This window comes from Myotis yumanensis, unplaced genomic scaffold, assembly GCF_028538775.1.
Source record: "Myotis yumanensis isolate MYYU_CA2020_CCGP unplaced genomic scaffold, mMyoYum1.0.hap1 SCAF_2, whole genome shotgun sequence".
Taxonomy (NCBI): domain Eukaryota; kingdom Metazoa; phylum Chordata; class Mammalia; order Chiroptera; family Vespertilionidae; genus Myotis; species Myotis yumanensis.
In genome coordinates, this window is record NW_027223753.1 from 151,616,180 (window position 1) to 151,631,054 (window position 14,875).

The 14,875-nt window shown below is 43.4% G+C and overlaps 1 protein-coding gene across 2 annotated transcripts in view; it reads left to right on the forward strand.

The window, feature by feature from the left end:
* Positions 1 to 841: 841 nt before the first annotated feature.
* Positions 842 to 14,875, forward strand: part of SIDT1 (SID1 transmembrane family member 1) — an 83,090-nt gene continuing 69,056 nt past the window's right edge. For both annotated transcript variants that reach the window (XM_070406213.1, XM_070406215.1), the window contains exon 1: positions 842 to 1,068. In XM_070406213.1, the coding sequence (XP_070262314.1) occupies positions 862 to 1,068 (207 nt within the window). In that variant the 5' untranslated portion in view covers positions 842 to 861. The remainder of the gene's footprint in view (positions 1,069 to 14,875) is intronic.

Below are 14,875 nucleotides of genomic sequence, written 5' to 3' on the forward strand. Positions count from 1 at the left end.
AGGCAAGAAATAGGGTGGAAAGAAATGCCTTGTGCATAAATCCAGTTACTCTGAGTCACCCTTGGCAACTTCCGGGACCAGGCTTCAGGTGGTGCTAGAAATTGTCCTCTTACCCATATCTATTTATTTTTTTTAATGACTGTGCATATTTGCATACACAGATGGTTAGAGAGAAAGCGATGACGTGAGTCTCTCCTTGGAGACTAGGAGGTGATCAGGAAATAAAACAGGTGTCTGGAAGGGGTTCTGCTAGAGAAGGGAGAACTGAGAGTTAATAAGCATCACTCAGACAGGCAGGAGTTCTCCGCAGGTAGCCGCCCGGCCAGGCGCACTCGTGCACCCTCTTTGGGGACAGGCTCTGCTGCTTTCTATTTCTTCGCTGGCGGCCAGGGTGCATGTTTATTTGAAAAGGATTGAGCTGCCTGCTCAGTGGCTGGTCAGGTTGACTCTTCAAGACTAGTGGATAGTTCTTTTTAATGTCTTCAATGCTTTTTTTTTTTTTTTTTTTGAGATCGAAGGGGAAGCGATAGGTTGAAATTCTGGTTTGGTAAGTGGGCGATTCTCAGAAATGAGAAAAGGGGCAGGAAACTGACTTAGAAGCCGGAGCGCAAAGCTGCAGCCCCCAGCGGGTCATCTCTCGCCCCCTCACTCCTGGCCGTGACCTCCCGCCGAGACCCCGGGCTGCTGCACCGATAGTTGCTCCGTCCTTCCCCGGCGCGTTGTCCTCGGCGGGGCTTGCCGGGCATCGCCCGCTCCGAGCCGAAGCGCGCGCCAGCCCCCCGGGGAGGCTTGGGAAGGACCGGCTTTGCTCTCGCCCGGTCCCCAGGGCGGCTCTGCTGAGCGGCGGGCGCGGCGCCCACCATGCCCAGCTGCCCGCGGCTCGCCCTGCTCTGCGCGCTGCCCTGGCTCCTGCGGGCGGCGGCACCCGGGAGCCCGGCGCCACCCCTCGCGCGCCGCGACCCCCACGACCCGGCCAGGGGCGCCGATTTCGATCGTGTCTACAGCGGCGTAGTGAGCCTCAGCACCGAGGACATCTACTCCTTCTCCTACACCAGCCAGCCTGGCCAGGTAAGAAGCTCGCTTCCCTCGCGCGCTCGACTCCCAGGAACTTGCCAGACCTCGGAGCCCGTCGCTGCTTCGGGTCCTTCGGGAAGCGACCTCGGGAGACCTCAGGGACTGGGGGCCCCTAGCTCCTTTCTCATTCACCGCAATCACTGCCCCGCCGGGCGGCGCGTCCTCCGCAACCGGCCTTGGGAACAACTCCGCTTGCCTTCCCGCCTGCCCTGGCCTGGCCGCTGGCATTTCTGGGCTTCCCAAGGCACTGGTCCCCCCCATGGCCTGCGGGTCTGTCCCCCTACTAGACCTTCCTCTAGGAAAGTCACGATTTCTAGGGTCGCGGAGAGCAAGGACCGCTACTCTGGTCCTGATCTCCTGCAGGGAAGGAAACTCGTTCCATTGGGATGACTCCGCCAGACCCTTCTGTTTCCTAGCGCATTGGGGTGGGAGCGCCGCTCGGAATCTAAAACGGGAATGTGTGAGAATGGACGCAAGCTGCAGAACCTCTGTGCATTCATAGTCACTTCCTGTGCTTCTGTACCATTGTCACACATCTGTGCTTCCGAGAAGCCGGAAGACCCGGCCAGAGACGTAGGAACTGCAGCCATGCCCCTGTCTGTTGAGATTTTGATTTTAAATAAGGATGGATAATTGTGTGAAAATGTTAGACCTGTTTCTGACAAGAATTGAGGTGAGGCAAGGGAATGACTTCCAGCAGCTATCCCTTTGACACATATACTCTGATTATATAATGCAAGAAAAACATAGCATGATTTTTTTTCTTTAATGGTACAGAGAAAAGAGAAAACCCCCCATTGTACCTGTCTCTGGATCTTCATCCCACATAAATGTGTGTGGGTATGTGTCCCTACTCCCGGGAAAATTCAGAAACTGATTATTGGGATACCATGATATGCCTCCCTCTGTAACTCTCACTGACCCAGGAACTTGGGGTTGTACTGAGCTGGAGGGACCCATGTGCCTATGCCTTCCCAGTCATCTCCCAACTGTGTGTATTGAGCAAGTGTTCCATCTCCACTCTGTCACTCCACCCTAAGGTGTGGTTGCCATCATAGCAGCACAGCCCTCACCCTGTCCTGTCCTCCTCTGACCTTCCCCTGGTGTGTCCTGAAGGGAGCCCAGTGGCTGTGTGCAGAGCCGTTCCATTATAGACGATTGGGAAGGGGCAGTTTTTATTCTCCAAACTCCACGTAAGTGACCTCTTTCTGTCCTGTGTGTGGTATGGACCAGCTGACATATCACAGATAAGGTGTGTTTCTAGCCCTGTGATTGACTCAGAACAAATAAAAGTCTAAAGAACTCCATGATCTCTGGGATGTACTATCCCTCTAAATTATTGGTAAGAAAACGCAAGTGATCTGTGCAAAGTTAATTCCTAACATCAGGCTTTAGTGTTTCTTGCACTTCTGCTTAGAGATAGATTGACTGCTTTTTAACTGTTTGGCCTTTTTGCCGTTAGTATTCTGCCAGTTCCTCTACTTCACTATAGCACAGGTGATACTGTTTGAAGTTGGGGTTACCTGACTGACTTTGATAGAAAACCATGTGACATTGAGGAAAAGGGCAGAATCATGTTCATCTCTGTACCCCAGTGCCTAGCACAGTGCTTGGCACATAAGAGGCTTACCAATGTTTTTGAAAGGGGAAAAAAAGAATAAATAAGTGAAGAAAGATTTAAGGACTCTATAAGCTGAAGCTAAATAAGATGAACTATGTAGTGTTTCACTAGGTTGAAAGTGTAAGATCATTTCAGATAAAAACAAAAATTTTTTATGGAAAACAAAATTTTTAAGAATTTTTCTGCAATTATGCCCTTTCCATTTTGCCTGTGTGTTAAAGTGCCCTTTATGAAACAATGTCAATTACTTTTTAAAATATCTTTGCATAATACAATAAAAAGTTAGTTATCCCAGCAGTCCCTAAAATTTTACTAGTCAGAAATACAGGTGGGGACCATGGAACTGACAGATAACTCAAGTATTTTAATGCCAGTAAGCAACAATATGAACCAGATGTTCTCAAATCTTACAGCTTTCTGAGCTCTCTCTCTCTCTAATGTCCAAGTAAGACCATGGAACTCTCCACCCGCTTACTTTGGGAAGTGACCCTCCTCTGCCTCCAGTCAGTATTTCTGTTGATTTCTCCAGAGATGGCATTTTTCTGACCTTTTCGTCCAACCCATTACTCAGTTTCTATTGATAGCCTCCTCTCTTCTTAAGCCCTTTTGCCCCATGTTGAGCACCAGCAGCCCCTCCTTCCAATACCATGAATATGATACTGTTGAATTTAGCAGAATTTTACCGAAGATTTGGACTGACGTAAGGAAATTGCAGAACACCACAGGATAAGTGATAGATTAAATCAGAAATCTAGGCAACTCTGTCATAACAATTTATCAGCTATTCCCCATGGGGAAATCTCAAGATAGTGACACTATTTTGGGGGCACTGGCTTATCACTATCTTCCTGGCCACTCCCCACCCCAAATGCTGACTTCCCACTCTCTAAATTTTTGTTACTATCTCATATCAAACAGTTTTGCCTCCATCACCAAACCGACTCACCAAAGGGCTCTGCTAAATAAAGGTCTATAAACCCAAAAGTATAAGCTTGGCCATGACCAGTCTCCTTTGACCTGAGCAAGTCCTGGTCAGGGCTCCTTCCCCTGAAGGGGTCCTTTCCCACCTACCCCTCTTCAGTGCAACAAAGAATTTGGTTTAGAAAAAAAAAATCTAATTTTGTTTGCATTTTAATCTCTTTTTCCTTTTCTCTTCAAACATTGTTATGTCTGCCATTATTTCACCTTCAGCTTGGAGGAGAAAGGCTATTCTAAATTTAGGCTCTGGTAGAGAGAGGAAGCTACCATGGGAGCCTTCCCTCCTAATCTTTCCTGTCAGCCTCGGCATCTCCCCTACCAAACTGCTGTTCGGAAGAACTGTTTAGCCACGTGTATGTCATGGTAATTAGCTGAGCTCAGTACCAGGAAAAGTCTCACATGCCTTCCAGGCAGACAGTAATGTAAATAAAAAGTTGCCATTAAAAAAAATATCACCGAAAGAATGGAGTGATCGGTTTAAAGAAGAATAATGAAAGTAATGATTGAAGATGCAGGTTAGGCAAGATCATGGTTCATTTCATTTCCCTTTTCAGAGGACTAGGGTTTCACTGTGGCACACAAGGTGTTCTAAAACCACAGGCTGGAGCAAGACCGGGAGGAAATCACCTCGCTGAGAAAGTCACCAGGGATATGATTGAGTAGGACAGAGGGCACAAAAGCAGATTTTTTGGAAATGAGACTACTTTGTACAGACAGGCGCTGGCAATAATCAGATGTTTATATTTGAGTCTTTAATTAAAAATCTACCCACCGTGCAACAAGATGTCTTTCTGAGACTTTCAGAAACAGAATTCAGTGTTTGCCATAGAATTTTTTGAGTTTGAAATGTTTCCCTGGAAATAATTATTTTGTTTATTACACGGAGGCATTTGTCTTTTAATGACATATACTTTTCTATGCCCAAGGAACAATGCTGGCTTTAGTATGATCAATCAGTCATGTATCTAAACCAGTTATACCAGTCTCTTGGATCCAGGTTCAAAAGCCCACTCAGTTCTCATGAACAATGGTATCTTCTAGCTATGTACATGAATAGTGATGGAGAAGAATGTAAGATTTTGATGTGCAGCCTCAGTTCTCCTGGTCTCGTTTGTGCTCTCCCTGTGTTCTCAGTACTGCGGCAGCGAAGCCTCCTCTGATGTTCTGTTACTGAACTGCCTGGTGCTTGTTTGTGAGGGGAGAATCATCTCATTAGCACATGATCTGGGTTACTGGTTACTGTCTCTGTCAGCTCAGGCTGTTATAACAGAACACCATAGTCTGGGGGCCTTAAAAAATATTTCTAACAGTTTTAGAGGCTGGGGAGTCTGAGATCTAAGTGCCAGCAGATTTGGCATCTGGTGAGAACTGGCTTCCTGGCTTATAGACAGTGCCTTCTGTCTGTGTCTGCACATGGCCCACAGAGCAGAGAGAAGCAAGCTCTCTCCCGTCTCTTCTTATAAAGGCACTAATCTCATCATGAGGGCTCCAAACTCGTGATCTAATTACATTCCTAAGGCCTAATCTCCAAATACTATCACATTGGGGATTAGGCTTCAAGTTATGAATTGGGGTGAGGGGGAAATACAAACTTTCAGTCTATAGAAGTCACCTCCCACATTTTTCCCTGTGGCTCTGAATGGAGCATCAACTGTCATAAGGGTGTCACGGGCTGACCATACTCCAATTATGATTTTTACGGAGGACCCATCTTCTGCCTGCCTAGACAATAATCTTGTGCTAAATTTTATAATGAATTCTGTAGGTATGTGCTGTCCAATATGTTAACCACTATCCACATGTGGCGATGGAGCACTGGAACTGTAGCTAGTCACAAAATGAGTTGTACTGTAAGGGTATAGTACACACTAGATTTTGAAGACAGTATGAAAAAAATAACATAAAATGTGTCATTCATATTTTTATTGATTATGTATTATACTAGAGGCCCAGTGCACAAAAATTTGTGCACTGGCAGGGGAGGGTGGTGGAGGAGGGGGTGGGGAGTGTCCCTCAGCCAGACCTGTGCCCTCTCACAGTCTGGGACCCCTCGGGAGATAACCACCTGCTGGCTTAGGCCAGCTCCCGGGCGGCAGATAGCAGGACCAGATCCTGTGCTGGGTCGAAGATGGCAGGCCCTCTGCCACGCCACCCCGCCCCGCTGCCCAGCACACACGGCAGGCCCAGCGGGTGGTGGGACAGGGTGGGCGGATCTCGATCGGCCTGGCAGGAGGCAGGACGGGGCACAGGGCGGGCGGAACATGATCCACCGTGCTCCGCCCCACCGGCCGCCTGGTGGCACACACAGACTGCAGGCCGGGCAGGCGGCGGGGCAGGCAGCAGCTGGCGGCGGGGCAGGCAGATTGCACTGTCCTGCCCTGCCTAAAGTATGCAAATTAGCCGCCATCTTTGTTGGCAATTAATTTGCATATCGTGCTGATTAGCCAATGGGAGGCGTAATGAAGGTATGGTCAATTACCATGTTTGTCTATTATTAGATAGGATACTGGATATATTTGGTTAAATAAATACATAATAAAATTCACTTCACCTGTTTTACTTTTTTAACGTAACTACTAGAAAATTTAAAAACATGTTTGGCTCATATTATGTTTTTATTAGATAACACTTCTCCAAGTACTACAAGACTTTAGAGAAGTCCAGCAGTTCTCAACCTATGGGTCGCAACCCCTTTGGCGGTCGAACGACCCTTTCACAGGGGTCGCCTAAGACCATCCTGCATATCAGATATTTACATTACGATTCATAACAGTAGCAACATTACACTTATGAAGTAGCAACGAAAATAATTTTATGGTTGGATCAGAACATGAGGAACTGTATTTAAAGGGCCAGAAGGTTGAGAACCACTGGAGAAGTCATTCATTCCACCAATAGCTTTGTTGGAGGTAATGAGGTTTGAAAAGGTGATAATAGATAAGCAGAACTTGGATAGGCAGAAAGAAAGGGGAATAAGGCTGCTGCAAACATTCGCATGCAGATTTTTGCATGGATTTAAGTTTTCAACTCATTTGGGTACATACCAAGGAGCTTAATTCCTGGGTCACATGCTAAGAGTAGGTTCCTTTTTATAAGAAACTGTCAGACTTGTTTTCCAAAGTGATTGAACCATTTTGCATTCGCACCAGCAGTGAATGGGAGTCCCTGTTGCTCTACATCCTCATCTGCATCTGGTATTGTCAGTGCTTTAGATTTTAGCCATTCTGACAGGTGTAGCGTGATAGCTCATTGTTTTAGTGTGCAATGTCCTGATGGCATATGCTGTTGAGTATCTTTTCATGTGCTTATTTGCTATCCATACTTCTTCTTTGGTGAGGTGTCTGTTCAGATTTTTTGTCCATTTTTAAATTGCATTGCTTGTTTCTGTATTGTTGAGTTTTTAAGAATCCTTTATATATTTTGGATACCAGTCCTTTATCAGATACAAGTTTTGCAAATATTCTCCCCTTGACCATGGCTTGTCTTTTCATTCGCTTAATAGTGTTGTGTTTTTTTTTCCTAAAGAGCAGACATTTTAAAATTTAATGAAGTGCTACTTAACAAGATTCTTTTCGTGGATCATGCCTTTGATATGATGTCTAAAAAGTCACCAAATCTAAGGTCACCTAGATTTTCTCCTATGTTATTTTCTGGAAGTTATATAGGTTCAAATTTTACATTTAGGTTTATGATCCATTTGGTGTTAATTTTTGTGAAAGGTGTAAGGTCTCTGTCTAGATTTTTTTTTTCTTTCTATCTAGATTTTTTGTTTTTGCATATGGTGTCCCAGCACTGCCCTATTTTTAGTATTACAGTATGTGTGTGTATGTGTGCATTTACAACCTGACTTGAACCAAAGAGTTTGAAGCAGCTTCTCACCCACAGCTCATTGTCCTTAGCCTTCCCTTCTGCAGCCACCACCTCTAATTTTGACCATTCTCTTGTTGCTCCTTTGCTCTGTGTATCTGATGTCTCTGATTCTCCCATCCTTTTTGTCCTTCAAGTCTTTTATGTATACTGTCAGCCCATCAAGGTTCTTTCTCTTCTCTGGTTGATCTCCTCAGGTTGTGTGAGGCTTTGCTACCGCAGACACTCCTTCTTCTATATCTCAGGAGATAGGTTTTATTCCTTACTTCCTGATTCAGAGCCATGGTGGGTCATCTCAGTTACTTGAAATCTGGTCTCCCTATTTTCAAGATTTTGTTATAGAATTTTAATACCAATAGTGGAGGATGAAGGATTGTGCATGTCAAGTCTACTTAGCTACAGATGTGTAATCGGGCTTGTACTTGAGACTTTTCCTGTTCTTTTTTACATCACTACAAAAAACATTTAAACTGTCCCTCGAAACCACAAGAAAGGGGACTGTATTTAAACTTAAGAGTTAATAGGATCTGTTAAGTCACCCAATCTCTTCTCACTTAACAGGAGGGAAAACTGAGAGCCAATGAAATAAATGATTTCTCCAAAATCATGTAACTAGTTTAAAGCAAAGCCAGGAACATAACTCAGGTTCCTGAGGATGTTTCCTCAGGGTGTTTCTGCTAAACCACTCTCCCTCCCACAAGAGCACCTCTTTTAATCAACAACAAGAACAATTGTTAAATACCATAGTCGTACTTCCACAGCCAGGTCATTTGACCACGCACTTTAGGAGCTTCATGTATGACTTCCTGACAATACTGAAAATTAAAGCAAGAGGTTTTTCATTTTTGTTTTCCCTCATGAATTGTCCAGGCCTCCATGTGTCTGTGTCAGTCAGCAGGCAGGGCTGACACTAAGTAAAACTGGGAAGTTGGCAGATTTTCTTCAGTGTTTCACGGAGCCACAGCCACCCACCAATCATGATCTTACTCTGAGTCCCTGTGGACCAAAGGCTCAATCTTCATCTCTTTTGTGCTTTGTTTTTATTTTTATTTTTTTATTTTATTTTATTGATTTTTTTTACAGAGAGGAAGGGTGAGGGATAGAGAGTTAGAAACATCAATGAGAGAGAAACATCGATCAGCTGCCTCCTGCACACTCTCTACTGGGTATGTGCCCGCAACCAAGGTACATGCCCTTGACCGGAATCGAACCTGGGACCCTTGAGTCCGCAGGCCGATGCTCTATCCACTGAGCCAAACCGGTTAGGGCTTGTGCTTTGTTTTTATCAGTGCTGGGTTCCTTCTTTGTGCCAGAAACAGGGCAGCTTGGAGACCCAAGCAGCAAGCCTATATGTTACTCTAGGACAGTATTAATCCTGAGAACTGGTATTTCTGGATCCCCACTAAACAGCCATGAAGATAAGCCATCGAAAACAGGAATAACTGACTGTTTCTGTACCTCTAGGTTTAACTGCCCTTTGTGGACAAAGTGACTCACACTCTTTTAATTAACCTAACTGGAAGCATATGCTATGCTCCCCCAAAATTAACATGTAAATGCCCAGTTTTATTTTAGCCTCCCCAATATTTGCAAAATGGAATCCTGCATTTGCCCTCCCTGCCCGCCCCCGCCCCCAACCTTGCCATCATCACTAGAGTGGAGGAATTATAGCTTTTTAAGAGAAAGATAATGTTTACCTGAGGAATAAAGAGATAAAAAGTAGGGGAAAGGAGAGAGGCAACAGGATGAAGTCTGGGTGTTCAGAGGTGGTTTTAGGAGGTCTGTGAACAGTGAACTTCCAAGATAGCTGTGGGATATGAGTGAAACAGAGAAGAAAAGAGAATGTGGGGTCTGGCAAGATTTTTACCTGAAAGCAACAGAAATCAGCCAGCTAATAAGAGCAGAAAAATAATTTATTAGTAGAATTTAGGCATCTCCCAAATCTGATTACCAGGTTCAGACTACAATTTGGAACCAAGGGAAACTAAACTGCAGGGGATTATAGCAATAGCTGGAAAACAGTATAGGGAGGCCTCAAAACATTAAAAATGGAGCCGCAATAATACCCAGCAATACCACTTCTGGGCATTTATGCAAAGAATACAAAAACACTATTTAAAAAATATAAATGCACCCCTATGGTCATTGCAGCATTATTTACTATAGCCAGGATATGTAAGCAACTTATGTGTCCATTGACAGATGAATGGATAAAAATGTGGTATATGGTCCAGCTGGTGTTGCTCAATTGATTGAGCCTCATCCCATGCACCAAGAGGTTGCTGGTTCAATTCCTAGTCAGGGCACATGCCTGGGTTGTGAGCTCAGTCCCCAGTAGGAGGTAGCCAATGGGTGTTTCTCTCTCATTGATGTTTCTATCTCTCTCTCTCTCTCCCTTCCTTTCTTTTTAAAATCAATAAAAACATATGTTCTAAAATGTGGTATGTGGATATACAATAAAAAATAATAAAATCTTGCCATTTGTGACAACATGGATGGACCTTGGGGGTATTATGCTAAGTGAAAGAAATCAGACAGAAAGACAAATACCATTATGATTTCATTTATATGTGGAATCTAAAAAAAAGAATAAATAAAAAAACAAAACAAAAACAAACCCATATATACAGAGAAGAAGCTTATGCTTGTCCAAAGGGAGAGGGATGGATGGATGGATGGATGGATGGATGGATGGAAATTAAAAAATAAAATTAAGACTGACATAAACTACTTTTAGGGATTAATATAAAGAAAAAATTATAGCAACAGCCATGCCACACAGCAGTGCATACATTGTAGTCAGGGTCCATCCTCGTAGCCAGCTGGAGGAGCAACCTTCCCCCATGCATGGGCCAACAGCAACCAAGACTCAACTCTAATAGGAGGGCTCACATAACTTACACAAGGGGCATTTTTGTAACACCTATCTTGGTGACCAGGGAGACGGCACCACTAAGCCCCACAAGACACCTTCTGCATAAGGCCATGCTACCAAGGCTATTTCATACACAGAAATGAATACAGATAGGCAGGCAAAATGGGATACAAAGAAACATGACCCAAATGAAAGAACAGAAGAAACCCCAGAAAAATAAGTACATGAAATAGAGGCAAGCAAGCTACTAGATACAAAGTTGAAAACAATGGTTATAAGGATGTCCAAAATACTTAGAGAGGACTACAACAAATAGATAACAAGCATTAAAAAGGGCATAGAGCCCTAGCCAGTTTGGCTCAGTGGATAGAGTGTTGACCTGTGGACTGAAGAGTTGCAGGTTCGATTCTGGTCAGGGCACATGCCTGAGTTGCAGGCTTAATCCCCCATAGGGGGTGTGCAGGAAGCAGCCGATCAATTATTCTCTCTCATCATTGATGTTTCTATCTCTCTCTCCCTCTCCCTTCCTCTCTGAAATCAATAAAAAATATTTTTTTTTAAAAAGACATCGACACCATTAAAAATCAGCCAGAAATGAAGAATATAATATCTGTATTGAAGAATAAATTACAAGGAATCAACAGTAGGCTAGGTGAAGCAGAAGATCAAATCAGTGATTTAGAAGACAAGGTAGAGGAAAACACCCAATCAAAGCAGAAAAAATAAAGAATTTTTAAAAATAAGTATAGTCTAAGGGACCCCTGGGACAACATGAAACATAACAACATCCATATTATGGGGGTAACAGAAGGAGAAGAGAGAGATCAAGGAATTGAGAACTTACTTGAAGAAATAATGGCTGAAAACTTCCCTAACCTGGTGAAAGAAAAAGACACACAAGTTTAGGAAGTGCCAAGAGTCACAAACAAGATGAACCCAAAGAGACCTACACCAAGACACATCAAAATTAAAATGGTAAAGGTTAAAGACAAAAAGAGAATCTTAAAAGCAGCAAGAGAAAGACAATTACTTATCTACAAGAGAGCTCCCATAAGACTATCAGCTGATGTTTCAACAGAAATTTTGCAGCCTAGAAGACATTGGCACAAAATATTCCATGTGATGAAAAGCAAGGACCTACAATCAAGACTACTCTACCCAGCAAGGCTATCATTTAACATTGAAGGTGAAATAAAGAGCTTCCCAGACAAGAAACAGCTAATGGAGTTCATTACGACCAAACAAGTATTATAAGAAATGTTAAAGCATCTTCTTTAAGAAGAAGAAAGGGGGGGAAAGGAGCATAGTTATAAGAAATAAAACAGCAATAAATACATATATATCAATAATCACTTTAAATGTAAATGGCTTAAATGCTCTAATTAAAAGATATAGGATAGCTTAATGGATAAGAAAACAAGACTCAGTTGTAGAATTGTGCACCTGAAACCTGTATAATTTTGTTATCTAGTGTCACCCCAATAAATTCAATGAAAAGGGAAAAAAAGACAAGACTTGTATATATGTTGTCTATAAGAGAACCAGTTTAGAACAAAAGATATGCACAGAATGAAAGTAAAGGGTTGGAAAAAGGCATTTCATACAAATGGACATGAAAAAAAAAAAAAAGCTGGGTTAGCAATACTTATCAGACAAAATAGAGTTTAAAACAAAGGCCATAGAAGCAAAGAAGGACATTGCATAATAATAAAGACAGCAATACATCAAAAGGACATAACCCTTATAAACACTTATGCAACCAACATAGGAGCACCTAAATATATAAAGCAAATCTTGATGGACATAAAGGGAGAGATCAACAGCAATACAGTCATAGTAGGGTTTATTAACACCCCCCATTGAAATCAATAGATAGATCTTCCAAACAGAAAATCAATAAGGAAATAGCAGCCTTCAAAGATATAATAGAGCCAATGGATTTAACTGATATTTTCAGAACATTTCACCCCAAAGTAGCAGAATATGCATTATTTTCAAGTGCACATGGAAAATTTTCTAGGATAGAACACATGCTAGGACACAAGACAAGTGTCAATAAATTCAAGAAGATTGAAATCATATTAAGCATCTTCTGTGACTACAATGAAACTAGAAATCAATTACATGAAAAACACACAAACAATGGAGGCTAAATAACATGTTCCTTAAAAAAAATGAATGAGATCAAGGAAGAAATCAAAAGATATCTTGAGAGAAATGAAAATGAACACACAACAACCCAATATTAATGGGACACAGCGAAAGCAGTCCTAAGAGGGAAATTCATAGCAATGCATGCCTAATTTAAGAAGCATGAGTCTGACCGGCATGGCTCAGTGGTTAAGTGTCCACCTATGAACCAGGAGGTCACCATTCAATTCCTAGTCAAGGCACTTGCCTGGGTTGTGGGCTCAATCACCAGTAGGGTGAGTGTAAGAGGCAGCCAATCCATGATTTTCTCTCATCATTGATGTTCCTATCTCTCTCTTTTTTTATTTCTTCTTCATTTATTATTTATTTAATATATTTTTATTGATTTCAGAGAGGGAGAAAGAGCTAGAAACATCAATGTTGAAAGAGAATCATGGATTGGCTGCCTACTGCATGCCCTCTACTGGGGATCGAGCCCACAATCCGGGCATGTGCCCTTGACTGGAAACAAACCTGGGACCCTTCAGTCTGCAGGCCGACACTCTATCCACTGAGCCAAACCAGCTAGGGCGATGTTTCTATCTCTTTCTCCCACTTCTTTACTCTCTGAAATCAATAAAAATATATTTTTTAAAAAAAGAAGCATGAAAATTTTCAAACAATCTAACCTTACACCTAAAGGAACTAAAAAAGGAACAACAAAAAAAGCCCTTAGTGAGTAGAAGGAAAGAAATAATAAAGATTAAAAAAAAAAAAAAAACCAAGATGGCAGCATAAGTAAACACCGGAAATTGCTGCCTCCCACAACAAATTCAAAAATACAACTAAAAGACAAAACGGACATCATCCAGACCCACAGGAAGGCTGGCTGAGTGGAAATTCTACAACTAGAAGGAAAGAGAAAAGCACACTGAGACTCAGAGGAGGTGCGGATGTGCAGAGGTATGGAGGCGCACGTGGCAAGGGCTGGCAACTGAGGACGCGGCTGTCTTTTTGAATTGGGAGGGAGTCACAAGCCCCCGACTGCTCTGAACTCCAGTTCCGGGTGAGTCTCTGGGGACCCAGACTCATACAGGGAGAAACTGGACTGTCTGGCAGCGGGCAGAACTCGGAACTCGAGGGCGACTTTCTCTCAAAGGTGCTTGCAGCGATTACCGGGACACTGAGAAGCGGGGCCCCTTAGGGCAGGACTGAGGATCAGCCATAGCTGCTTGCTCCGCCCTGTTGATTCCCTGAGACCCCACCCCACCCAAGCTGCAGCAGAGGCTTTTGCATATGGATGCCCTGGCCCTTTGCAATCTGAAAATTACCTAACAAACTGCAGCTGGGCCAGACAGACCCAGAACTTCCAAGAGAAGGCCCAAGGCCCCACAGCAGCTTGCACTGCTTCACAGCTGAGCCTCATTTGGGCACCTCCAAACCCCAAACAAGGAAGGGGAATCTGCATATCTCTTCGTAGCTCCTGCTGGGTAGCCTCAGGCAGAGGCTAAATTAGCACCTCCTTAGATCCAAGAGCCAGTGTACCCAGTGGTCAGAGTGGGACCATCCAATTACAACTCCTCAGATCCATAAGGGACACACTCAGGGGGCAGACTCAGTGAGCACCAAAGCCCCACTGAAGCAAATCTTGCCTCATAAGGGTGTCTTCAGCACAGAAGTTATCCCACCATAGATACAGCTGACTCTCACAGCCAATTGGCCTGGAGGTCAATTCCTCCCAGTGATACCTACAACAATCAAGGCTTAACTACAACAAGACTGTGCACAAAGCCCACAAAGGGGTGCACCAAGAGTGTCCACCTCAGGTAATTGGGGAGGCTGAGCCACTGGGCCCTATTGGACACCTAGCACACAAAGCCACTCTACCAACACAGGGAAGCATAAAAAATGTGGAGACAAAGAAACAGGTCACAAATGACAGAAATGGAGGAAAGCAAACGACTGGATATAGAGTTCAAAACCACACTTTTAAGGTTTTTCAAGAACTGTCTAGAAACCGCCGATAAATTTAGTAAGACCCTCAAAAAGTCTGGTGAGACCGCTGATAAATGTAGTGAGACCCTCAAGAAATCTAGTGAGACCCTCGAGGTTATGAAAAAGGACCAACTAGAAATTAAGCATACACTGACTGAAATAAAGAATATTATGCAGAGTTCCAACAGCAGACTAGAGGATCGCAAGAATCAAGTCAATGATTTGAAATACAAAGAAGCAAAAAACACCCAACCAGAAAAGCAAAATGAAAAAAGAATCCAAAAATACGAAGATAGTGTAAGGAGCCTCTGGGACAGCTTCAAGCGTACCAACAT